The 27,519-nt window shown below is 46.3% G+C and overlaps 1 protein-coding gene across 1 annotated transcript in view; it reads left to right on the top strand.

Moving 5' to 3' along the window:
- ANTXRL (ANTXR like) overlaps positions 1-27,519 on the top strand; it is an 80,469-nt gene that overhangs the window by 10,138 nt on the left and 42,812 nt on the right. Inside the window, exons 2-9 of the mRNA XM_054034478.1 lie at positions 9,743-9,814; positions 9,942-10,013; positions 12,255-12,336; positions 12,444-12,477; positions 14,641-14,720; positions 15,104-15,172; positions 15,352-15,432; positions 15,537-15,597. Of these exons, the coding sequence (XP_053890453.1) occupies positions 9,743-9,814; positions 9,942-10,013; positions 12,255-12,336; positions 12,444-12,477; positions 14,641-14,720; positions 15,104-15,172; positions 15,352-15,432; positions 15,537-15,597 (551 nt within the window). The remainder of the gene's footprint in view (positions 1-9,742; positions 9,815-9,941; positions 10,014-12,254; positions 12,337-12,443; positions 12,478-14,640; positions 14,721-15,103; positions 15,173-15,351; positions 15,433-15,536; positions 15,598-27,519) is intronic.

Genomic DNA, 27,519 nt, shown 5'->3' with positions numbered 1-27,519 from the left:
ATCCCCATATACCCCATCCATCTATCTATCCCCATACAGGCAGCCATCCATCTATCTGTCTATCCTCATACACCCTATATATTCATCTATCTATCCCCATACAACCCATCCATCCATCTATCCCCATACACTCCATCTATCCATCCCCATACACCCCATCTATCCGTCTATCTAGCCCAGTGGTTCTCAAACTTTTGTACTGGTGACCCCTTTCACATAGCAAGCCTCTGAGTGTGACCCCCTCTTAATACATTAAAAACATTTTTAAAATATATTTAACACCATTATAAATTCTGGAGGCAAAGCGGGGTTTGGGGTGGAGGCTGACAGCTCGCGACCCCCCAGGTAATAACCTCGCAACCCCCTGAGGGGTCCCGACCCCCAGTTTGAAAACCCCTGATCTATCCCCATCTATCTATCTATCTATCTATCTATCTATCTATCTATCCCCATACACCCCATCTATCCATCTATCTATCCCCATACACTCCATCCATCCATCTATCCATCCCCGTACACCCCATCTATCCATCCCCATAGACCCCATCTGTCCATCTTTCTATCTCCATACACCCCATCAATCATCTGTCCCCATACATCCCTTCTATCTATCTATCTATCTATCTATCTATCTATCTATCTATCTATGCCTCTCTCTCTCTGATTCTCATAATCTGACCTAGTCATTTATACCAAATATATCACTATGTTTGAGGTCAGATTAGATGATCACAGTGGTCCCTTCTGGTGTTAAAAACCCATGACTCAAGGAATCTGAATGCCCGCAGGCAATATTATGTATTATTATCAAACCCTGATCTGCTGGTATTTTTTCCTATCTGTCTTTCTTCACTGGGGTATAGTGTAGCTGATGTTTAGATTTTATGTAACCATGGACAATAGCTGGCAAGTTCTGCCAAATGTTTGCTTTGTTGTGGACATAACTTTGTTATTGGAAGCAGGTTGTGTTTATTTGTACTTTGTCCGATATTACACAAGCAGAGCTGCCTTTTGGCAAAAAGAAAAAAACCAATTAAATCCAAAAAGGAAAAAGCTTAAAGACAGTACAAAGCGAACCAATGAACAGTGATTTTGTTATATGGCACGTGTATAACTAAAAGAGTGAAGAAAAAAGCATCTCTTCTGCAATATTTAAATAAAGGCATATATCTGTATGGAATTGCATTTTATATAGTAAGAGCCTGAGCCGTAGCCAAGGAAGTAAATTGAAAGACTCCGATTGACTTCAGTGGGTTTTGGGTCATGCTCCATAAGCATATAGTTGTAGGGAGTGAGTTATCACTTCTGGGTGTGAGCTTGCATGCCTGAATCTCACAACGTGAATTTGCACAAGGCATGCAAGGACTGGGTCCTTTATGCACAAATGGAGAGAAGAAGCATGGCTGTTGCACATTACACTCAGCAGAAGTGCCTCATTTTGCTGCCTCCCAGTCAGTAGAAGTGCCTCCTGAGTGACGGAGAGCAGCGAAGAGTAAGGGCCTTGGCTTTGCTGAATAGAACCAGAACTGCTTAACTGTGTGTCCGAGGCCCTGTACTGGTAATAGCAAAAGTTCTAAGACCAGTAGTGGGCTGACTGGCTAAATTCCGTGTCTGGCTTTGGGTTTCCTTTCCCCGTGCACTGCCCATTTCTGTGGCTAGATGTTGGGGAAGTTGCAGGAGGGAGCTGGCTTGGTCACATGGTCAGACTGATAGTGATCAGACCAGTGGCAGCAGTTTGGAGGGAGGCACACAGAGTAGATAATAATGTGGAGCTGGGTAATTTTACAGCCATTTTATTTCATGGGAGAAAAGCTCTCAGTGAGGGGATAGTGTCCTAGCCTGGCACTGGTCCCACTCTTAAAACCTTTTGGACACAGCTACCTTGAGAGGCAGTGTGCATCAGCAGCTAGCCTGCTGGACTGGGCCCTAGAAGATATGGGTTCGAATCCTGACCCTCAGCGAGTTTCTTTTCTGTGCCTTTGTTCCCCCTCCTATCCCTTGTCTTGTCTATTTACGTTGTAAGCCCTTTGGGGCAGGGCCTGTCTCCTACGAATAGCACAGTTGGATCTCAGCTGGGGTGTCTAGATGTTATTGGAATACAAATGCTGGTTCCTCTTACTTGGGTGATCCATCCACAAAGGGTCCTTTCCAGGCCAGTGCTCAGGAGAGGAGGAGTCTTGTCACTTCCAATACTCTGCTGGCTCAGGAGAACAGAGCCATGGGACGGATGGATGTGCATGTGCATGTCTGAAACCACAACAAACTCAGTGCCCTGAGGCTTTGCTTTAATTCCAGAGCCACTAATACCGATGTGCAGAATTTCCCTGCTGTCTAGAATGTGGTTGTGGCTGCAATTAGCTCTCGCCAAATAACAACCAAGCTGCAGATTTCAGAGCAAAGGGCCCTACTGAGACACATGTTCATCCCTGTGACGGGCTGGGCCAGCTTTAGCCCCGGGGTAAGCAGGTACTGCGCTCCGGGAGTGCAATGGCCCAAGCTAAGCCCAGCACGTCTATAGAACAATGGGTTAGAACGGTGGAGTCCGTTCTTGCTTTGAGACCATCCTGGAATTCTGCCTTCAGCCTGGAGCGCCTCCCTATCAGATATAGGCAAATAGGCAGAAACTCAGCAAAAAACCTGCTTCGCCGCCCCCCTCCCCTCCAGTTTTCAACCTCAGTAGGGGAGAGGAGGGCTTTGGCACTGCCATTTATATGTATCTGTTGGCTGTAAATGCAGCAGGAAGAGGGACCCTTTAAAGTAGCACAAGAGGGGTGTAATTAGGAGCAATGGGATGAAACGAATCAAAGGAAACTTCAGGCACAATCTTCCTGGCATTGATATCTATTGTACGGTGGAATGAACTCCACATGGAAGTCCATTGCTTGGGACATTTAAAGCTAGCCTCCATGAAGTGCTGGGAATTACATGCCTGATGCTGCATTTACTGATATCAAAAGCAGATTAGCAATGGATTTTAACGGCAGAGGATTGGGGATGGGATAGATGATCTGCAGAAACAGTCCCTGTTCCTAAGTGTGTCCTATTCATCATTGATGATCAGATAGTATTGGGAATATTTACTAGCTAGCAAGACCCAGGGCATCCACTTTCACTGCTAAACTATGGCACTCATATGCACTGTACCCTATTGATCAACTTGGTCTCTTCAGGGCAGCCCCTGCCTCTATCTTGAGTCACATACGTTCCAGCGCAGATTCTATGTTGCGCCTCTCAGGAGAAGCAGAGGTAGAGGGGGCAAAGATGGCTTTATGGAGAGGGGTGTGGGGGCTGGAGCAGAGATCAGCCCCTCTTTTTTCTGCATGTTGCTGTAAATCGGCCATGAATGATACCTCTTCTGTGCCAGTTTTGCCCACCTGGTTTCAGGTGGGAATCGGCTTACACCACCCCTTGAGGAGTCGCACTCTTGTTGTGATCCACCCAGTCTCGCACCTGATTGTCTCACAGACATCCCTACGGACATGCGGGCCTGTCTGTGATAACTGTCACCCCAGCTGTGACATGGATATAAAAACTACATTGACTTAAAAGGAGTCACTCCTGATTTACTGCGGTGGAAGCAGGAGCAGAATTAGGCCCTGGTTGTCACAGCTTTTCCTTTCACCCCTCTCAGATGCTGATTCACCTCAGCCCCATTTCCCCAGAGAGGCATCAGTGGGAAATTCAGGCAGGCAGCTGCTGCACTGGGCTCCCGGATGGGACAGGGAGTGCATTCTTTGCTAGGCTGTGGTTTGCTGACTCTTCTTTTTGTGTCTTGTGTAACAGAACAGCGCTCCCAGCATGGGGAGCTCACTCACAGTGCATGGCTTTTGTGGGTTTTGCATTCATTGGGCCTGATCCTAATCTGGTTCCGGCCACATTAGCCTGTGATTTCAATGGGATCACTCTGGATTTTCAGCAGAACCTGACCCGGAATGTCTCCTCCGGCACGTCACTGCCCACAGCAGCTGCTCACTGCCTCATCTTCTGCTCCCCCATGAACCTCAGCCATGGATGGGATGGATTGGGGGGAGGGGCAAAGCACCCCCTGTGCCAGACACATTGGTTAAAATGTTGCCTCCTGGCTGATAGGCTGCTGCTGCGGGTGAGGGCGAGTCTCCTCCCCTGCCCAGAAAGGCAGCGACACAGGAGCTCTAGTTGCTACTGCTACCAACCGGGGAGGCACCGCTGCCTTCCTGGGGATCTCCATGTGCAGCACGTGGGGGAGGGAGGATGCTCTGGGCATGCTGTAGGGGAGGGGGCACATCAAGGAGCCGGCTCTGGGGGCTCCATGGGGTGGGGATGCTGAGAAGCTGTCTCTGGGGGCACCACGGTGTGTGTGGGGAGATCCAGGAGCTGGCTCTCGGGGGGGAGGGAGGAGGCCCATGAGTTGACACTGAGGGGTGGGAAGGCCCAACAACTATCTCTGGGGGCACCATGGGCGGGAGGCCCAGAAGTCATCTCTGTGGGGAGCTGTGGGGTGGGGAATGCCAAGGATCCATCTCTGGGGCGCCATCTGGGGGGAGGCCCAGATGCCGTATCTGGGTGCACCATTGGGGGGGAGGCCCATATGCTGTCTCTGGGGGAGCTGTGGAGGTGGGGAGATGCTGAGGAGCTGGCTCTGGGGGCGTCGTGGGGAATGGGGCAATGGTGGCCTGGGGAACAGCATTGCCACTGCCAGGCCTTTTTTACTGATACGTCTCCATGAGCCACAGAGAATATCGACTTACTGGGTCGCCACAGCTCCCTGTGGGGAGAGAGGGGGAGTCAATCAGGCCTGAGGCCTGGCTGATGTGACCACCTCACATGGGCTGACACTTGAGTGAACCAGGGACCTTCAGAGCCAAAGGCATCAGTCTAAAGCTTGAGCTGGAGACTCAGGCTGTAACAGACTCTCATCCTCTAGTTCAAGCACAGAGAGGGACCCAGAACACTCTGAGCAGTGATCTACAGATGCACTGTATGATCCACCACCAGTCCAAATCCCCAGGCCAGGGACTAGCAGGATTTCATGTCTGCTGCATCTCCACATGCCTTCCACTGGGGTCTATGTGGGGCTAGGGACTGCATTGTTCAGCCCTGCCATCCGTTCTGCATGCTCAGCATTGATTGGCTCCATTGCCAGCCTTCAGGAACTTGACTCTGTCTTGGCTGTTTCCTGGAGGCCTGTGAGAACAGAGTCATTTCGCTGATGGTCTGGCGCTTGGACAGGCCAGGAGCTCTACCTTTCTATGAGGCGATGATGGCTCAGGCATCGCAAGACAATAATCCAGCCTTGTCAGTGGCAGTTATCCAGTGTTCATTTGCTGCTCATTTAACAGACTCTGATCCTGGCCTGAATGATTTTAAGGGACTGACAAAAACAGCCTAAAGCACCAACATTCCAGTGCAGGTCCCGATGTGCAAATGTCCATTTATACCCAGTGGCGCTGGAACATTTTTAGCAGTGGGGGTGCTGAAAGCCAGCCCCCTTTCCCCTTTCCACCCCCCTGCCTCCCCGAACTGGGGCTGGGAGCAGGGCTGTGTCTCCGGGAGAGGGGAGATCCAGACAGGGGTAAGGGGGCCAAGGTTGTGACCAGAACTGGGAGTGGGTGTGGGGCCAGGAGCGGAGCTCCGGGCAAAGGCCAGCAATTGAGACCCCATGTGTGGGGCCAGGAGCAGAGCCCCGGGCATGGGGCCAGGCACGGGGCCTCGGGAGCGGAGGCCTGGGAGTGGTGGGTGGGGCCGGGCACAGGGCCAGAGGCCGGGGAGCAGAGTCCCGGGGGTGGGGCCCTGGGTGCAGGCCCCAGGCACAAGGCCAGTGGCCGGGACTCAAGCCCCAGGTGCCAGGTTGGGGAGTGGAGTGCAGGGCCAGCAGCCAGGTAGTGGGGCCGGCGGCCAGGGCCAGTGGCTGGGAAGCAGAGTCCCGGCTGAAGAGCCAGTAGCAGGACCCCGGGCGCAGAGCCAGTGGCTGGGGAGTGGGGCATGGAGCCAGCCCCTGGGACCCGAGCCGGGGAGTGGAGCCCTGGGAGCGGGGCCAGTGGCCCTGCATAAAACCTGGGGGTGCTGCACACTGCGCACCCCTCCTTCCTGTGCCTATGTTTATACCTGCAGTACTCTCATCGATTCATAGATTCCAAGGCCAGAAGGAACCACTGTGATCCTCTCATCTGCCCTCCAGTATAACACAGGCCACAGAACTGCCCCATTATAATTCCTAGAGCAGAGCTTTTAGAAACACATCCAGTCTTGATTTAAAAGTTGTCAGTGATGGAGAATCCAACATTTTCACTGTTAAAAACATACACCTACTTTGTGGTGCTAAGCATCTTTCAAAGGCCTGCCCCTTCACTATCCTCGGGCATCAGGAGATGGGTTCAGAATGGGTTTTGCTGGCCTCAGACAGACACTCTAGCTAAGACTTGCCTTGCAATTGTTAGATGCTGATAGAAAAACGTCACTGATTCTGCAGAACTAAGGACCCACATCTGGCAGCTGCTGAGTACTGCAGTGATTTCAGCTGGAGTTGAGGGTGCTCAGGTCCTTACAGGAAGCACTCATCACCTTGCAGAATGGGGCCTTAGTGCATAGTCTAGCAAATGTTTTACCATTGTAAGCCCTGTTCTTAGTTGTATTAAAACTGTCATTGATGACAATGGTGCAGGATCAGGCCTTTAGGGTAACAAATAAGGATATATATATATATAATACACACATCTGTATAGACTTACATATGAAAAAGCAAGCAAAAAGACATGGCAAAAACAATGCTATATAGGAAACAAACGGGTTCTTACCTAGCCCAGCCCTTGCAGACCAGCTGTCTGCTCCAGTCGGATTTTGGTGGGTCTGGCATCACCAATGTCGCCCATACTGGGGCATCACACACAGCAAGAGATGACAAGTCTGAACTATGAGTGGAGCAGATCCTTTGATGTTAACTTTGTGCTGAACACTCCTCTGGCGCTGTTTATTTGGAGGCATCCACCAGCTGATTTCCAAGCAGTTGGATTTCCTGACACCTATTTGCAGCTAGCCCGAGCGGTGCTTTCCAGGTGGGAGGGATGGAGTAAGGGACGCATTGTATGGAGGATGCCTCACACCCGCTGCCTTTTGGACCGCCTCCAGCCGATTGGTGGCAAAGCACAGGGATCTGGCACAAACCCCTTTTGGAGCATTGCCGATTCCCTGGGAGCGTCAAATATAAGGACTCCAGCCCACAACAGATCTCACTTGCTTTTCAGAGTTAATCCCCCCTCCCCCGCATGAATCTGATCACAGTCATTTCCATTCACATGCCCCTTGGTGCGCAAAACTCCAACTGGTGTTACATGCTCATACGAATTCCAGAACTAGGGCCTTCACTATAGGCAGAGCACATAGCAATGCCTAGCACTAAGGTTGCCTTGCTTAAGTATTTCTATTCTAGTGGGCTGTTTTCAGTAGCTGAAAAATTTCTCCAGCTTTCACCTTCCAGGCTGATATTTACAGGTCTGTTCTCTGCCAGGGGGTGAATTTTTTTTTAAGATTGAGCAAAAACAGTTCCGCTATTTTGAGTAGGCAGTGGGTGAAAAAGATACATTTTTGGCACAATAAAGAAAATCTGTTGCGATCATTCTTTTCAAATTGCGCTAACCCCACAGCGGTTTGGGGGTAGAAACTTGAAATCCAGCCCAAAATAGTCTCTAAATTGGACATACTAATAATAGAAGGGATCATACCTAGCTCCTAGATAGTGCTTTTCATTAGTAGCTCTCCGAGCACTTTACAAAGGAAGGCAGAATCATTGTACCCATGAAGAAACTGAGGCATGGGTAGGCTTGTTCTTGCAAAGACCATTGGAAATCTTTTTTGGATTTAGCTGAGCTATCATCGCTCAGAGTGGATTTTCAAAGGAGCCTAATGGAGTCAGAAGAACATACATTTTTTAATTCACAGGAAAGGGTTCCTCGACTAGCACCACCCCACTGTTCTAGTGACACTGCACATGCATGTGAGGTGGGGGTGGAGTGGAATTTGTCTTTCAGCATGTAGGTCCCATGTGGAATCTGATCTCGAGGATGCGCCGCGGCAGAGCTCCTAGCTTGGGAGGCCGTGCCTCGTTGCAACATTTATTTGTATCCCCACTGTCCAACGTGGTGCCTGCTATTTCGTTTACTACATGGTATCTGATTTGTGCAGTGAATGAGACAGGGGTCCCCCAGAAAACAATAGCATGTGATCATAGGGGCAGGGCTACATAAGGAGGCCCGTTCTGTCTATCTTAGGTAGTTACATGGCCCCATTACCTTGATAATGGATTTGTCTTCACATCACCCCTGTGAGATAGGACCAGTCTATTACCCCTATTTTACAGAGGGAGAACTGAGGCACAGAGAGACTAAATGACTTGCCCAAGATCACACAGAAAGCCTGTGGTGGAGTGGGGAATTGAACCCTAAATCCTAGGTGTGCACCCTAACCACTGGACCATGCTTCCTCTGTCAATGCCTACTTTTTCCATGTTCTGGCAGAGCACAATGGCTAAGGTCAATAAGATTAGCACTTAAGGTAGAGAGCAGTTTATCCTGTCTTGCTTGGTGGTGGTTATGCTTTAGTTTGGTTACCTCCTTGTATTTCCCAATTGCATAGCAGAGGAATTCACATGGTCTAATAAGCCCTTGCTCTGTGATCTTTTGGCAGATGTTGTTGTTTGTTTATGTAACTTTCTGCCTGTGGTTTGCATCTCCTCTGCTTGTGATTCAGTGCTTGGGACATGGAATTTGCCCGGCAAAGAGAGCGAATCCAAGTGTAATAGACAGTAGAGTCCAAGGCATGGCTCCTAAACACTCTGATATCTCACCCTTCAGAGACTTTATAATGGTCTGAAAATGTTCATTGCTACAACATAGGGGCAAAATACTCCTCTCTGACCCATACAGTGGAAATGTACTTCTTATTTGCTTTACAGTAACACCTAGAAGTCCCACTATGCTAGGTGCTGTACATACATTTAGTATGTCTCTGCTCCAAAGAGTTTACCGTCTAAATGGATGAGACACTGGAAGTGATATTATCCCCATTTTACAGATGGGGAGCTGAAGCACAAAGACTTTTAAGTGACTTGCTCAAGGTCATATAAGAAGTCTGGGGTAGATCCAGGAATTGACCTCAGATCTCCCGAGGACTAGCCCTGTACATTAGCCACAATATTAGCCTTCCTCTCCAGATTACTTTGAAAGTCCACTCTACCTAAATGAGCAGGAATCCATGGATATTTTCTCCCATACATGCTGGGAGAGCAGAAAATCAAAGCTGAGATTCTTCAGTGCAGCTCTGAAAGCAGAATTGCACCCTGGGAAAGCAAATCCTTCATTTCATCACAAGTCTTAGCAAAATAAAATAAAATTACAGTTTTAAAAAAGGGACAGGAATTTTTATACTGTAAAAATGAATAAAAACAACTGGCAGAACACTCTCTTCACGTGGCTTAAAATACTCTATGTACAGTAAAATAATTACGACCCAATCCTGCTTCCCTTTAAGTGAGTGGGAGTTTGCCGTTGATTTCAATGGGAACATGACTGGGCACATTGTTAAAATGTCGAATGGAATTGTTGCACTGTAGAAGAGTGGTATTTTCAAAGGAGTTTCAGCGAGTTAGTTGCCCAACTCCCATTGATTTGATTCTAAATGCCTTAGAATATCCCATCCTAAATATTCAGTAGGTTGCAGTCAATTCCACTGCAGGGGGAAATTAGCCTAACTGGTTATAATTTGCATTTAGGTCTGGAAGTGTCAGAAACCACTGGACAGAGATCTACTCTTTTGTCGAGAGCCTGGCTGAGAAGTTTATAAGGTAAAGTTTTCACAAGAGGAAACTTCAGTTACAATATACATAGTGTTTCACCTGCTGCTTTCTTAGAGGCTGCCGAACATGCTGAGACAATCTTGTGTGTGATGTGGATTTGTTCTGTCTGTTTCAGTCCAATGCTGCGCATGTCCTTCATTGTCTTTTCCTCGCGAGGCACTACGATCATGAAGCTAACAGAAGACAGGTAAGTACTTCACCTCCTTCAGCCCAATAGAGCTAGGGACTCCTTAACAACTGCAAGAGCTCAGGACTGGATAACGTTAGTCTTTAGTGCGGATCTGCTCCTGTGCCTATTGGAATCAATTGCGGCACTTCCATTGAGAGCAGGATCGAAGGCCATATGTGGAACAGCCCTTTGGTATCCCATTTGCAGCCTTGTGGCAAGCAGATAGCTCAATGCGCCGGAGCTCTATCAAGCTGCATTTCTAAGGCAAGCCCGGCGCTTGCAATCCGGAAGCCAGTTGCCCGCTCTAGGTACACCAGCACCACCCCACTGATTTCAGAAGGGCAGTTCTGGGGTAAGAGAGAGCAGGCCCTGGCGCCACATGCAGAAGACACTGTGTGATAAAGTGCTGCAGCGTTCTCCAGGAGCAGTCCAAAGCATTTCAGCAATCAATCCTGCATGGTCCTGGACCACTGCTGAAAGATATGGCTGGGTATTGTTTTGCAAGAAGTGCTTCCTACTCGCACCATCTGCTTCGAACCCCATGCTGCTGCAAAGCCAGCCAGAAGAGAATTCCATCCTGTGCTCCAGTGAGAGAAAGGGGAGAATCTGAGACTGCAGCAAACTCCCTTTTTCTGCCCCCCTTTGCAATCAAATTCTCTCTGTTGATTGACTTAGGGCTGAACTTTGCCCTCACACAGTCTGTTTCCCTCTCCCTTCCACTATATATGTCACACTGGCCATCTCTCCCTATGTGTCCGGTGCTGGTAGTGCTGTGTGCCTACGTGAGTCTGAAGCACCTCTTAAAGGGAGGAGGGGGGATTGGAATAGTCTAATTGAAATCCGGAGACAGCCTCCCAGATCCTTCTTCTGCATCTTCTGGGGCCTGGCCCTGAAGCCTACTAGAGTGTTTCCATTGTCTTCACTGGGCTTCGGATCAGGCCCCAAGTGGGTGTCTAGGGGCCAGAGCTAGCTTGTGTTTACCTTGCTCAGGTGGATTTGCCCTTTGCAAGGTGAAAGGTTGATGTTAACCCTGTGGCGATGTTGGATACTGGCATTAAAACATTCCCTGATCTAACTCCCCTGCCATATGCTATTTTCCGAGTGCCATTTCAGCTCGTCTTACACTTTGAAAGGGCAGAATGTGCTCCTCGCCCCAGAAACATCCCTTCTCAGAGCCTCAGATTTCACCTCTGTCCCACAAAAACTCACACTGCCTCGCTGTTTATTACTGTGCTGCCCAAATGGTTGGATCACCAAACAAAGGCTGGGGAGAATGTTCTGGGTGTTTATGAATGTTTCTCCACAGCATCTGACTTTTGGGCTTCCTAGGTCCTTCCTTTGGGGTCTTTGTTCCACACTGCTGTTATTAGTGGCCTCAAGACAGGATCAGGCCCCTATTGCACTAGGCGCTGTACATACACAGACAGCTATGATTCTGATACCCTCATGTTGAGTGCACCTTCCATGAATGGACTTTGAGTGAACCCTTCATGGAATAAGGTGCTATTCAAGATGAGTGACAGAATCAGAATCTGTCCCAGGATAAGGAACAGTTCGTGCTCCAGATGTTTATCAGGGCGAAAAAGGGTTGATCACTTTTCGTTGGGCCAGATTAGGAAGCCCTAGGGTGACCAGATGTCCTGATTTTATAGGGACAGTCCTGATTTTTGGGTCTTTTTCTTGTATAGGCTCCTATTACCCCCCACCCCCTGTCCCGAGTTTTCACCCTTGCTGTCTGGTCAACCTAGCCGAAGCCCACAACATTCGGACGCTATTTTCATACACTTTGGTCTCTTATCGTTATTTTGGGTCAGACCATAACTCAAGATTTAACCAGCCCTGAGGGCTGTCCGAATCATGAGTTTTGGTTTGCACTTTATAGTGATTGGGGCCATCGGAATGAAGATTTCAACCCTGATTGAAGTTTGCCAGAATTTATATGTTTTTTCTTTTTAAATTTGGTCTGATCCCTAATTACAATATACCCCCACTGCAACCACAGAACAGGATCCTTCAAATGTGTTTGCCATGACGTTATATCTTGAATCCATTTCTATATGCCATTGGGTGCAGGGCAGCTTTCAGAATGTTGGGTTGTAGTGATGCTGTTGGATTCCTGACCCTTTGGCTCATGTGTCTGTGGTGGTGCATTGTTCTATTCTGATCATGTGCTCTCGGGGGCTGCATATCTTGCTGGGTTTCAGGAATGTCTCAAAGCAGAAAAATGAGATTTTTTTTTTTAATTCTTCTCTTTTCAAGGGAAGCCATAAGACGGGGGCTTGAGATTCTTCAGTCTGAAATGCCTGGAGGAGATACATTCATGCATGAAGGATTTAAAAGGGTACACACTATGGAACCTTCTCGCTTTGATTTATACTTCTTAACTTCTGCTTCTCTTGCCCCTGTTGGACCTAAAAAGAGATAATAACTTTTTACTCTTTGTTGCAGGCAAATGAACAGATTTACCATGAAAACTATGGAGGTAGGGACACTTATCACTGCCATAATTTATTTCCATTGAGAAGCTGGGAAGGATGGGGTTGTCAGTATGACCTGTAATTAGCCTGTGGGAGAAGGAAATGTTGGGGGAGGAGCTAGTATTACACTGTCTTTCCATTCCAGTTTGATTAAAGCCCTGCTTTCAAATTTATAGATTCTAAGGCCGGAAGGCACCACTGAGATCTTCTAGTCTTGACTTCCTGCATAACACAGGCCGGAGAATTGCACCCAGTACTCCGTGCAGTGAGCCTAGTAATTGTTCAGCTGATTGGATGCAGCCTAGAAGTATTGGGCTTTACATGTATCATTCCATTTTGAAGCACCCAGTCCTATCTGCCTGATGTACCCAAAACTGTCATTTGACCTTCCGCATTGCTGCGAGTGTGACCTGACACCCATTGCATTCAGTCGGAGATGTCCCATTGATTTCACTGGGCTTGGGATCAGGCTGTCTGTCCTTCTGAACTTAAAAGTAACCTAACATGGGGGTGGGGAATATGTTTTTGTCCTTTTTTGATTCTGTGCATAAAGGTGGCTTAACATTTAAAGAATGTATTTTTCCTGCTTGCTTTTTACCTTGGCTATATCAGGGATGTCAAGACTTTTCTTCCCTATGTTGCTGGAGGTCTCCTGGGAGGATGCAGAGATATGGGTTAGGTGCTCACTAGGCTCCTAATTGAATTAGTGGTGGATTTTAACAAAAGTGCCCTTCTCCCAAGTGTTTCTCTGGTATTTGAGTTAAGCAGGTGTTTAGAAAAACAAAGATCTGAAGAGCCTGCATAAAAATGGCCTCTCCTCTCATTCAGTCAATGAACCTACTAGTTTTCCAGGAAAAAAAAGTGTCGACATGATAGCTAAAGTAAAATACCAAGAAGAAAAACAAATGTAAAACATAAAATAACAGCAACGATCTTTCCAGACTTCTTCAACTATTAAAAAAAAAAAAGCGAGATCAAGACCCATTTTTCCCAGCTGCAGGTCACCTTTAAGGCTTCATGTGTATGCCTATGACATGACATGGCAAGGACTGCACGGCATAAGAAACCTGTCAAAACTCATCAGGCTCTTTAATTTCCAGTAATACTGGGAAGACATTTGAAACAGAAAGAAATTATTTTAAAAAACAACATTCCTGGTCTCCCCTGCTGCCCAGAAAGCAAATGCTTGTATTTTAACTGCTGGACTTAAGAAGTGACATTGGATGTGTTTAATTGACTGAGCCACAATTTACGTACTAGTTGGGAGTAATTTTGCTAGAGTGCTATATTTGGCTGTATATTGCTCTGCTGTATACTGGGCTACTCACTGTGGCTAAAACTCGCTTGGAACAAAGCCGGCACAACCCTTAAACCCTATTTTGAAGATCTAGGTGGGATGTAAGGGGTGCATCAGCCATGTGCTGGATCACCACGCATGGGTGAATTTTGTCCCCGGGGCCTGTTCCTGCATCCTTTGCACCCATGGAATCCCCACTGACTTCAGGGAGCATTCTTGCACAAGGAATGCAGGAGTTCTCACACAAATCCTGCTCACTATACTCACCTGGTGGGGGAGAATTGCTCCCCTTTGACCTGCAGTAGGAGGCGTTGGGATGGCAGGATGCGTTAGGGAGATCACCCCAGCTTGCTCTGTCATGGCGCAGGAATTGGCATCCCCTTCTATGAATGAACCCCCTGAACCACAGATCCCTGCTGCCTTTCTCTGCAATGGCCACACTCAGAAATGCTTGTCAAGGGGCGATTCCCCCATCCCCTCTCCCTCTGGTCTCACCCCACCACAAGGTTCACTGTAGGATCCTCCGTGGGATCCAAGCAGGAAAGAGGGCTGACATGAGGCAGCAGGTTCCAGGGAGGTCTGTGCATGGGTGCTGCTGGAGCAGTACTCTCTTGACTTGCACTGATTCCCTGGTGCTGCTTGTGTGATGAAGACGAGTAGGATTTGGCTCATAACACGCTGTTCTGGGTCAGATCTTCAGCTGGTGTAGATTGCATAACTGCATTGTGGTCATTTTAGATCAGCTGAGCCTTAGAGCTCTGTATTCATTTGTCAGCAAAGAAGGATGCATTGCCTAAACTTATTTAGCCATTGTCAAAGCTTCTGTATCATCCATACCTAACCCCAGCCATTTTCACTCTCACCCCTGCAGGACTCCGGACAGCTAGTGTGATTATTGCTCTGACAGATGGGGAGTTGCAAGAGGTTCAGTTTTATTATGCAGAAAAAGAAGTAAGTCCTCATTGAGTTTACCCAAGTAGCTAAGGATATGTCTACACTGCAATTAGACACCTATGGCTGGCCCATACCAGCTGACCTGGCCTTGTGTTCCCTGGGCTATTTAACTGCGGCATAGATGTTTCGGCTCAGGCTGCATCCTCAGCTGTGGGACCCGCCCACCTTGCAGGGTCCTAGAAACCGGGCTCCAGCATGAGCCTGAATGCCTACACTGCAATTAAACAGCCCCTCGCCCAAGCCCAAGTCAGCTGGCATGGCCAGCAGTGGGTTTTTAATTGCAGTGTAGACGTACACTAAGTGGTTCGTGTCAAACTTGTGAGCATCTGCTCTTGGTTCCAGTTTACCTGGCTTTGCATGTAATGGTGTCTTTCATGTAGGCTGACAGAGCCAGAAGCCTCGGAGCTATCGTTTATTGTGTTGGAGTGAAAGACTTTAATGAAACTCAGGTAATTTTGGGACTTTTTTTTTTGTTCTCCCCACCCATTAACAGCATCAGATGAGGTCATTTACTTAATTACCAGTGCATAAATCCATACCTGTCAGAGCTCTGCCTGGCAGCAAATAGGCTGTTTTAGATGCTGCAATTTTGTTTGCCTTGTACATTTATGATGGTCTTTCTTTGCAGCTGTCTACAATTGCTGACAGCATTGATCATGTTTTCCCGGTGACGGGCGGCTTTTATGCTCTAAGAGGCACTATTGATTCGGTGAGTGGGGTATTGCGAATCCGAGAGAAATGCGCCCTTTCCCACATTTGTTAAGTGGCAAAAGAACACCGATGATCAAAAATCCCATTATCTTCATCTCTTAGATTCTGAAGAAATCCTGTATTGAGATCCTGGCAGCTGAACCATCCAGTGTCTGTGCAGGAGGTGAGCTTATATTGAAATCCAATGAGATGGCAAATTAGAGTGAAATTACAAAAATGTCTCATAGCTCCCTACAAAAGCACCAGACCCAAAGGCCCATGGAAGTCAATGGAAAGTCTCCCACTGGGCTTTAGATAAGGCCCAGTGAGTCTGTGCTCAGCTTAGGAAGGAAGCTACAAATGTAGAGATAGGCTCAGCTTTTCAAAGCCACCGAAGGAAACTGAAATTAGTAGGAATTGGGGTAGTGTTTTCAAAAGCACCCAAGTGACTTAGGAGGCTAAGTTCCATTTTCCAAAGTAACTCCTGGCCAGATTTTCAAAGGTGTCTACAGAGAGGCACCTAGGCACAGATCCTCAAAGGGTTTTAGGCTTTTTACTCCCATTGGCATCCCATCTGCATAGGTGCTTTTGAAAACCCCACTAGATGCCTGTTTGTATCTTTAGGCACTTATATGGCTTTGAGGATCTGGTCCTTAGGAACCGAATTCTAAGAGAAAGGCAAAGGGATTTAGGCTTTGGGTGGTTACATCATTTTGGGACCTAGATTCCTATATCCCCGAGCCAACTTTGAAAATTTCAGACATTTATTACAATATTAGGATCTGCTCTTATAGCACTCATATACATAAGCAATCTTTACTCACATGAGTAGTCCTAGTGACTTAAATTGGCCTACTCAAATGAGTAAAGATTGCTCTGTCTAGGCTTAGAAGCCACACCCATCACTGTACTAACTGAGTCGTTTTCAGGCTGCCTGTTCCCGCTAGCCCAGTTCTGGTTGCCTCCCATCTACAGACTGACGAAGGCCCAGCCTTGCTTATCTTGAAAGTTAGGCATAAGTAAAGCACAAGGTGATATGATTTTGTATGCATCAGGGGAAGAGGTTTACACAAGGAAGGGTTTGCAGAAAGAGGGCATGCTCAAGTGTTACAATCATAAAAAGATTTTGGAAAGTACTTTGCATGAAATTATAGTATCATGTGGCTTAAATCCTACAGTCGTTACTCAGGAAAAATCTCCCTTGAAATCAGTAGATGTTATACCTGGCTAAGGACTCCAGAATGTATTAAGCTGGTTACAAAGGTCAAAAGATTGAGAACCATTTTTCAAAAATGTTTCTTAATTTATTATTTTTTCAAATTCAAACATTTTTGACCAGCAATATAACTGGTCAATTAACATAGGGACATTTAATAGCAAGTTTGTTTACATTTTTCCTGATCTTTTCCCAGCATATTGAAATATTGTCAAAATTTCAAAATTCAAAAAATGGTGACCAGCTCTGATAATACTGAAAATAATAATGAAGACACCTCATATATTCACTTTCATCTGAAGAATGCCAAGTGCTGCTTATTTTCTGAACAAAAGACCCACTTACTGTACCAATAGATTGCAACCTGTGTCACAGTTTTCAGGAAATATTGGAGTGTTTGGCTTATTAGAAACTGCAAGCAGTCAAAGCGATGATTTTATCAAATGCACACGGATGTTTCAGATTTATGGAAAGGTGATCGGAGCTTTACTGAAACAGAAATAATGAACTGCATAGACCAAGATACCTGGTGGTTTGTAAAGTGTTAGCATTTTGCATATTCATAATGAAAGAACTGCTAGTGTGTTTGGTAAATGCAAAGTATCCCCAGGGGAGCTGGTGCTAATGACATGCCTTTCATGTTTAGTATATTGAACATATAACCCTTCTGGTTTGTGTTAGCAATTCATTTGCTGTGTTTTTGTCTGTTTAGAAGACTATTGCAGCAGAGTAATAATGACACCGTAAGTTTTGCTGTAAGGTATAATTTACAGCACGGTTATTTAGAGCTTATGCTACTGTCTTGCATTCATTTGCTTATACATTACAAAAATGAGTACATTCAAAATAGCAGTGGTGTATGAAAGCTGATCTGGAGCATGCCAGACCAAAGATGTAATTTGAGGAAAATCTAGTAAATATAGCAGAGAAGAGAAATTTTTGTTCAGTCTTCATTCCCACATGTCAATTGCTGGAGGATACTGCATTACATATTTCATTTTAAAACATCCTCTGGTGTTTCTGCTGTCTTCTGAATATTCCCAAAGGAGAAAAGGCAGAGAAGATATTTGCCACAAGACATTATCCATGAATTATTAGAAATGGAAGCTTACTGATTAAAAAAAAAAAGTCCTGGTAGAGCAGGTCAAAGAAAAGGGAAACAACTTGGTGAAGAATCATGAAATTTCAAAGTTGTTTTCAATTCATAAGGGTTTGAAATGGACCCATTTTTCGTTTTATTTATTTTGCAAACATTTTCAATATAAATGTGTATGGAAATGGTTATCAGATTTGTTTGTTTGCTGAAAACCTGGTTTTTGTCAAATGAAAAATTTCAGTAACCATTTCAATAACATTTTGAAAATTTAATGAAAAATGAAAGATTTTGCAAAGTTGATAATTTTTCTTGAACGAGTTCTCTCTCTCTCTCTCTTTTTTTTTTTTAAACCATATTTCAAGAAAAATTTCTCCCAGTTCTCCTTCCTGTTTTATTAGTTCTACAACTTTCCCCTTTTTGCTGATGGAAATAGATTAAAAGATTAACTGAAATATATATATGTGACTTTTGAGATGAGCAAAATGTTTAATTAGAGCCAAAATGATTTTTTTTTAACTTTTTGATTTGCTGAACATTTTGAAAATGTTATTTTTGGGTCAGCCCGAAACACTTTTTAAAATTGTCAGCAAAACAATCAGTTATTTGCACAGTGCTGGAGGGTCGTTTCACTGAAGTGGAGGGCCACTGCTCGTGGTTCTGTATGAGCTCTGTGACTATTAATAAATATTTGGAGGATCCAAAAACCTTGATAAAGTGGCACATCCTTACCTGCATCAATATCCCTGGACAACAATATACAGTTGTTATTTAGTTTAAACGCAGTGTAATTTATACAGTTTATTACTTCATCTTCGTTAACGTCTAACTCATATATGCACACACACACAGAGATATAGTACAGACAGTGAGATATATAGATAGATATACACATACGCACACACTAACACACACACGCATTAGCACACACACACACACACACACACACACAGATGTGTTCATATAAATTCCTATCTCTAGATCTTTTGGAAGTTTTCTTAAACCAACAGTGAAGCTTGTTTGCTTTCGGCTCTGAAATATGCACATCCTGGAGCCAGCCATGCATTTTGCATGAAATTCACCAAAGTGGGGGCGTAGTGGTTAATTGGGGGCTTATTAATAATTCTTACTGACAATTTTAATATATATTTATAATGACAGGGTTTTGTGTTACTAAGTCAATGGGACTTTTGCTTGAATAGGGACCACAGCAGGTTTTGGCCAGTTCATTATGAATAATTATTACCATTATATGTGTATTTACTATTTAGCAACGATCTCAGATTCATTTTTGAGTTCCCAGTGGCTTAATAAATTGCTGAGGAAATGACTTCTACGTGGCGTTAGCTGAATTCTGACTAGTTCCAGTCTGGGGGTTGTATGTCTGAGATGGAGCTGGCTGGTACATCCATTTACAAATTGATCTAGCTGGGTTATGACAGCTCTCTGATGCTTAATGCTTTTTGACCCTGCAAATTTATAGTTCCTTATGTGAGGAAACGTGCTTAGGTCTTTCTGTTCCCTCTGATTGAAAGTGACCAAGACATGCAGCCTGTAAACAGGCGATCAGTGTGGAATTGGAAGTGCCGGGTCTGCTGTTTGACAGCATCATTGCTTTGATTAGGCTCTCGGTACACAGATGTGATTGAAAGGTTTTGCTGGATGTGGCATCCTACTGGCCCCGTCAACTCCCAGGTGTGGATGCAAGCAGTCAGCTCCTCATCAGAGTCAGAGAAGCGAAGCCGACAGCACAGCCACCGCGCACCAGCTTCAACCCACCATCTCGCTGCCAGCGCTGCCCAGTTATTTCACTGCTGACCTTTTTCCCTTCGCTGTCTTGTCAAAAGCTACAATCTAGAATCTGACAGTAACTAAGAAAGAAAAGGACGCAGCCAGAGCCAGGGCCCAAAATTAAATAGAATTAGCCATTTCAACAGGCCATCATCCCGAATATATTAATGCTCCATAGCATCTGACGGGGGAACTGCTCAATAGCAACAACACAATCCAGCTTCGACTGTTTCCATTTCCATGTAAGACTGTTACTGAAACTATATTGTTCCCTTGTGCTCATGTGGACAGATTATTATGGGGGCGCTGGGCTGCTTTAGCAAGCGTCTGTGCAAAGTTGCAGTGACTGTGAGAGGAAGGGCAGGATGGATAAACTGCCTTGACAAGATTAAACTTCCAGATGAGGCTGTTACTGTGATCATTTTGTATGCAGAGTCCTCTGTATTCACAGCGATGGTCATTTTAAAAAAAAATCACTAATATTAATAGTAATGACACCTTTGTGGCTGCTGTATTTGAAAGCCTGTTCCTTCAGAAAAGCAAACAGCTGTTTCGTTTTAACATGTTGCTTTTATGAACGGACAAAAAAAAATATCACCTTGCCCAGGTGGCGAGATCATTTTGGAGTTAGCAGGCGAAGAAACGTCAGAGTGCAAGACTTGGTACGCAAGGATATACATGTACAGCTGCCACTAGAGAGTGCCGTGCGCCGAGAGGGGAATGTAACCCACATTCACATTCTGGGTCAAACGCTGCTGTCAGTTACCCTGGTGTCAAGGAGAAGGTTCAAATTCTGATCAAGAGTAACTGCAGTGAAGTAAGTTGGTTTACATCAGTGTAAACTGGTGCACGATATGAATTAGGCTTGGAGTAACTCAATTATCATCACTGGAGTTACTGCAGGATTATACTGGGGTAACAGATAGTTGAATTTGGCCCTCAGTCTGTTTTAATTTATTTTAAGGAGCATTGTTTGCTGATGCGAATTATGACATAATAAACAGGCCCAGTTCTGTGCGTTCAGCTCCCTGATTCAACCCATCATTCTGCAGTAAAGCACCAAAGCACATGCTTAACTTTAGACATGTGCTTGAGCCCCATTGTCTGAAGCACAGTTTAAACTTCAGCATGTATTTAAGGGGGAGGTTTTCCAACATGCCAAAGGGATTTAGGTGCATCAGTCTCATTGGACTTCTGCATCTAAATCCTGTAGACACTCTGGAAATCCTCTCTCTAAGTGCTTTGCTGAGTTGGATGGGTTTAAGCACATGCTTAAATTGGGGCTTGAGAGTACAATTTTCAAAGGTGCCTAAGTGACTTAGGGGCCTGTCCCATTGACTTTGAATGGGATTTGGACTCCTAAGACACTTAGACACCTTTGAAAAAATTGCCTTGTATGACTTTACTGGGAGCAGAAAGTGAGTAACTGATGGTAGAATATGGGCGACACGCGTTAATACACAGCACTGAAGCTGCTGCAGGTATTTCCTGTGTGCAGCTCTCCTTTTGTGGATGGGCAATTCATTACAGGAGCTCCTTTTTCTCTCCAAAATATCTTTCCAGCTCTTCACGTTCCCCTAAAGCTTGCATTGTCTCTGTAGAACTAGTGTCCTCTCCTAGCATGCAGTCTTAGATCACGGAGTACTGATCCACACTAACTCCTAGCAGTCACCTGGGCCACTGCCTTTGCAGATCCAGAGGGAACTTGGAAGTAAGCACAGGAGTCCATATATGTCCATAAGGAAGCATGTCTTTGGGCCTTAACCTTTTGGTTGCAGGGCTAATTTGCTGCCCTAGCTGAGGGCCATTTGCATATGTAGTTCTTGATACCGCATTTGAAATATATTTTATATGAGACACCGGAGCCCCATTGCCACATTGCAAAGACTTAACTGAGGACAGGAGGGTCTGATCCTGCTCTTGTTTGCGCTGGGGTCACTTCATTAACGTCAGAGGAGTCACTCCTGATTTACTTAAGTGCAACTGAGAGCAGAATCAGGCCCCGTGAGTCTGGGCTGAATAAGGAGATTGGCTTGGAGCATGTACGCTGGTTTGCAGTTGCTGACATAACTGTCCTGAGGAAATTGTTTAATCCATTATTAAATGTGGCAAACAAAGATATCTTGGGCCTGATTCTGATCTCACTCAGACTGTGTAAATCAGGTACAACTCCACTGAAGTCAGTCGGCCTGATTCTCATCTCATTTACACTGTTCTGCCCCACGGTGACTATTGGGTCCCATGGATTTAGCCCTGATTTATGCCAGTGTCACAGGAGAATCAGGCCCACTGATGTCAATGGAATCACCCTGAGCCTGGCAGGCAGATTCCATCCTCACCCCCCACCATGGCACTCCCTGGGCCACGCTTGGCTATTGTGGCATGGTACCGGTTCCCCTGAGGAGTGTATCTGAGAGGGGGATGAGCTCATGATGGGTTGGGGATTGGAGTTCCTGAGTCAGACTTCATCTCTGTTCGGTGTGTAGGAGTGAAGGGCAAACCATGGTGTAGCAATGGGATTGGTTGGAGACTGGAGGGAACGGTCTCATCCATGTCCGTTTGGCTGTGGTTGAATCCGATCATTAGCCTCTGCGCATTGCGTCCTCCCTGTCACAACTGACGGCTCCTCAGATCTCCAGCCATTGCAATTCCAGCAGGAGCATAGACTAGTAAAAGCATAATTCCAGTCTCATCCAGGTTGATGCCTGTGCCAACCTGCTACACGGGCAGGGGAGTATAGTGTGGCGCTGGGGCCTTTCGCTTGTTTGTTCTGTGGATGAGGAGTATTTGCCATATTGGGTCTTAGCATTGGGATTCTGCCTCTAGCAATGGCCTGTGCTGGATGCATCACAGGAAACCCCAAATCACCCATTTGCAACCATTGGGGAAGAACTTCAGCTGGGGTAAACCAGCATCACTCCAATTAAGTCAGTGGAGCAATGCTGATTTACACCAGCTGAGGCTCTGGCTCTGAAAGAAATTGTAGCAAACTGGTGCGTTTTTTCACCACAGAAGCTGGTTGCAGCTCAGACACTGAAGCCGTCCTCATTGGTTTCATGTCTGAGCTCGCAGGCAGTAGCACCATGTTACCCTGCTGGGTTTCTCAGCTCTGCAAGGGAATGTTTGAGTGCACACCACTTCAGCTAGTGTGGAGGGCAATGCCAGGGGTGGGCCTCTGAAGGAGCTATGAGTTTCACAATTAAAAGGATTGAGGGGCCCTACCACCCCATGCTAACGGCACAGGGAGTTGCACTACAACCCTGCATCCTGCTCCTTCTCTGAGACTTGCATTGCACCACTTGAACCTCATCGATTTTAATGCCAGAAGATAATACAGGCCAGGGAATTTCACCCTGTGATTCCTGCCCCAAGCCCATATTCATCAAGTCATAGATGCCATAGCTTGGTGGTTGGGCTAGAGCATATTTTTTTAGAAAGAAACACCTCATCTTAATGTAAAAACTTCAAATGATGGAGAATCTGCCAGATCCCTGGGTAAATGGTTTCCATGGTTACTAAGTCCTTCCCTCCGGCACATCACCTGCATAAATCCTGATTCCTTGGGTTTCATGCAGGAAAAGTGAACTTCACTCACTAGGTTTTGTAAAAACTTCTTTAAAAAATATAAAATAATCCCCTGTGTTTTAGGTCTAAACTGCTTGACTCCATTAAAAAAAAAATCAGCATTCTGGCTAATTCTCTTTCCCCCGGCGTACCCTGGCTCAGAGTTTAGCTGCAGGAAGAATCTTTGGTGACAAGTTTGGGATTTTAGCTCCAAAGTCAGTTTCCATACTCATAGGAATGGCCATATAGGGTCAGACCAAAGGTCTATCTAGCCCAGGGGTAGGCAACCTATGGCACGCGTGCCAAAGGCAGCACGCGAGCTGATTTTCAGTGGCACTCACACTGCCCGGGCCCTGCTCCGGGGGGCTCTGCATTTTAATTTAATTTTAAATTAATCTTCTTAAATACTTTTAAAACCTTATTTACTTTACATACAACAATAGTTTAGTTATATATTATAGACTTATAGAAAGAGACCTTCTAAAAACGTTAAAATGTATTACTGGCACGTGAAATCTTAAATTAGAGTGAATAAATGAAGACTCGGCACACCACTTCTGAAAGGTTGCCGACCCCTGATCTAGCCCATCCTGTTTTCTGCCCCAGAGGGAATGAACAGAACAGATAATCATCAAGTGATCCGTCCCCTGCAGCCACTCCCAGCCTCTGGCAAACAGAGGCTAGGGACACCATCCCTGCTCAACTTGGCTAATAGCAGTCCCTAGTAAACCCAAGCAGCAAGCAATAGTGTTACACTATTAGCAGGGCCGGCTCCAGGGTTTTGGCCGCCCCAAGCAGCCAAAAAAAAAAAAAAAGCCACGATCGCGATCACGATCTGTGGTGGCAATTCGGCGGGAGGTCCTTCGCTCCAAGCAGGCGTGAGGGACCGTCCGCCGAATTGCCGCCAAATAGCTGGACCTGCCACCCCTCTCCGTGGTGGCCGCCCCAAGCACCTGCTTGCCAAGCTGGTGCCTGGAGCCGGCCCTGACTATTAGGTGGGTCTCTCATTCCTATTTAGAGGCCTGCTCTCCCCATAGAATTTGCATTGTTATTATAATGGGGATTAATTTTCTCTCCTCCTGAGTGCACGACTGTCTATGACAATGAAAGTTTTGTGTGCCCAGCAAGAGCAAACTGGTCCTTTGATTGTGCAGTCTGTAAGCAGCTTCCATTTCTAATGCACACACTGTGAGCCGGTTCTGTGTTCAGTCGTGCTGTCCTGTGGATTGAAGTGGGAGAAACAAATGAAAAGAAAGACTGAAAAAAATCCACCCTTCTTTTCCACTGAATTTAGTTAAGAGCACTAAGAAGTAGAGATGGCTGCATGCTGCAGAACTTAGATCCAGAATTTTGGACATCCCAAGGTTGGGGAGGGTTTGGCTGGAGGTCTTGAGTCAGTGCCTTGTATATATAGGGGCCACTTGCAAGATCTAGAACTGTTTGTGCAGCTGGATTACAAACATCCTCTGAGATCAGGGGAGTTCAGCCTATGGGTGGGTTAGAAAACCTGACCTATGAGGAAAGTTTGAAAAAAAAACTGGGCATGTTTAGTCTTGAGAAAAGAAGACTGAGAGGAACCTGACAACAGTCTTCCAATATCTTAAGGGCTGTTATAAAGAGGATGGTGATTAATTGTTCTGCATGTCCACTGAAGGTAGGACAAGAAGCAATGGGCTTCATCTGCAGCAAGGGAGATTTAGGTGGGATATTGGGGAAAACTTTCTAACTCTAAGGGTAGTTAAGCTCTGGAATAGGCTTCCAAGGGAGGTAGTGGAGTCCCCCTCATTGGAAGCGTTAATCAAACCCCTGTCAGGGACTGTCTAGGTTTACTTAGTCCTGGCACAGCACATGGGGCTGGACTTGACTTCTCGAGGTCCCTTCCATTTCTACGATCCTATGACTAGGTTTAGCCCATTATAAAAACTGTGGCTGTCTGCAGATCTAGGGTTCCCATTTCAAACACGCCAAAGTTTGCGTGCCTTTCAGATCAGGCCCTGTTAGAAAACAGAGGCTGTTTCTTATTCCCAAGAGATCTAGCTGGGAAGTTTGAAAATTCTGCTGCCTTCAAATCCAGGTTTGCTAATGGAGGAAGGCAACCCCCCTTTCAGTATGTACACGTCCCTCATCACTGGAGTGTCTGAGCATCTCCCAGGCACTACTGCCGGGGAAGTGCAGTCCCCATTTTAGAGACAGAGAAGTGAGGCACTGAAGAAGCGACTTACCCAAGATCACGCCAGCAGCTTGTAGCAGAGATGGAAATGGATCCCAGGCCCCTGAGTCCCAGTCCAGTGCTGTGACCACTAGACCATCTTGCCTACCTTCTTCTCTGTGCTTGCTCAGGTGACAGGTGGGGGCAATTGAGTTGAAAAGACTGAAGAGGCATTTCCTGCCAACGGGAGCCAAGCACAGTTACTTAGGAAGGAAAAAATCACAAGTTGTTTTTTTTCCCCCTTCACAACAGAAGCTGCACAAGCCAGAGCAGCAGCTCCGGGGCAGCTTTAGCGTGTGCTAGCGCTCTGACCAGCAGACAGCTGGAGTACGTCTGATGTGGCTGGCCTTTTCCTGGACCACCATTTGTTTCTGCTGGGGACAAGGTGCGGGAGGGAGGGAGAGAGAGTGTGAAGGAAAACGGCAGCTGCCAATCTATTAGTAACTCCCATGATGCTCGCATAGGTTGGCCCTTGTGTGGATAGAAAGGTCATAGGTTAGAAAAGGTTCAGAGGAGGGCAACTAAAATGATTAAGGGTTTGGAATGGGTCCCATATGAGGAGAGATTAAAGAGGCTAGGACTTTTCTGCTTGGAAAAAAGGAGACTAAGGGGGGATATGATAGAGATATATAAAATCATGAGTGATGTGGAGAAAGTAAATAAGGAGAAGTTATTTACTTGTTCCCATAATACAAGAACTAGGGGCCACCAAATGAAATTAATAGGCAGCAGGTTTAAAACAAATAAAAGGAAGTTCTTCTTCACACAGTGCACAGTCAACTTCTGAAGTCAACTTCACACAGTGCACAGTCAACTCTCCTCATATGGGACCCGTTCCAAACAACCTAATCATTTTAGTTGCCCTCCTCTGAACCTTTTCTAACCTATGACCTTTCTATCCACACAAGGGCCAACCCGTGCGAGCATCATGGGAGTTACTAATAGATTGGCAGCTGCCGTTTTCCTTCACACTCTCTCTCCCTCCCTCTCGCACCTTGTGGAACTCCTTGCCTGAGGAGGTTGTGAAGGAGGGCTATAACAGGGTTTAAAAGAGAACTGGATAAATTAATGGAGGTTAAGTCCATTAATGGCTATTAGCCAGGGTGGGTAAGGAATGGTGTCCCTAGCCTCTGTTTGTCGGAGGGCGGAGATGGATGGCAGGAGAGAGATCACTTGATCATTACCTGTTAGGTTCATTCCCTCTGACCACTGTCGGTAGACAGGATACTGGGCTAGATGGACCTTTGGTCTGACTCATTACGCCCATTCTTATGTTCTTATGTCATGTTTCACCAGGGTTTGTACCAAGGCAAACCTCTCCTCTCTAATCCGCGTTGTAGGGGGGAGGAGTCTCCATTCTGCCATCTCTCCGGGAATGGAGCTGCTGCTGGGATAGAAGCGTATTGGCGAGGAGATCTCCCATGCAGGTCTGGGAGGAGCATTGTGCCCTGGGTTGTCACACGTAGGTCCTGGTGCCTCCCTCATTCACATGGGTGTCAACCAAAGTGGAGTTACTCGGGAGGAAACCAGGACTAGTGCAATCCAAATCAGACCCGTGATGTTACTGTAGCACCTTTCGTCTAGGCATGTGACAGAGCCACATTTTCAAAAGTCACTAAATGCCAAACAGTTGGTCTTGGTACCTGGCACTGGCCTGCTAGAATCCTGGCCCTTTAAAGATCACCCTCTGGCCTAGCGGGGTGAACTCCATTTCATATCACTGAGATCCTGTAGAAGGACCCTCTGTCCTGGTTGTAGTCCTAGTTGACATAGTCCACTGTCAGCAGTCAAGAGTCAGCTGGGTCAGGATATCAGGGATCAGAGGCAGGAGACAAACCAGAGATCAGAACCACAAGTCAGAGGTCAGGATCCAAGCCAGGTCAGGATGCCTGGAAACCAAGCTGGGGGAGCAGAAGCAGGAGGTGCAGGTACATAGTCCAGAGGAGGGTGAATCCCAGGTGTTTGGACAGCTTCCTGTTGCTGGCTTAAGTAGGGCTGACGGGCCAATCGGCTGCTCTGGAACTCTGCTAACAGGACGTAAGACGTGGAGCCTCAAACTGGAGCTGGGCTTCATGTGTCCTGGGTCAGCAGGCTGCCAAGTAGAGGGTTGAGGTCTGGCCCTTGGTTTGAGGCCCATGAGGCATGACACTCAGAAAGATGAACTAGGTGAGAACCCTCCATCTTCCCTGACTCAGGAGGATCATGGCCGCCTTCTGAAAAGGAAACAAGTTAT

Source organism: Malaclemys terrapin, chromosome 7 (genome assembly GCF_027887155.1).
Source record: "Malaclemys terrapin pileata isolate rMalTer1 chromosome 7, rMalTer1.hap1, whole genome shotgun sequence".
Taxonomy (NCBI): Eukaryota; Metazoa; Chordata; order Testudines; family Emydidae; genus Malaclemys; species Malaclemys terrapin.
Note: the sequence above shows the minus strand (reverse complement) of the source record. Positions and strands in the feature narration are given on the sequence as shown.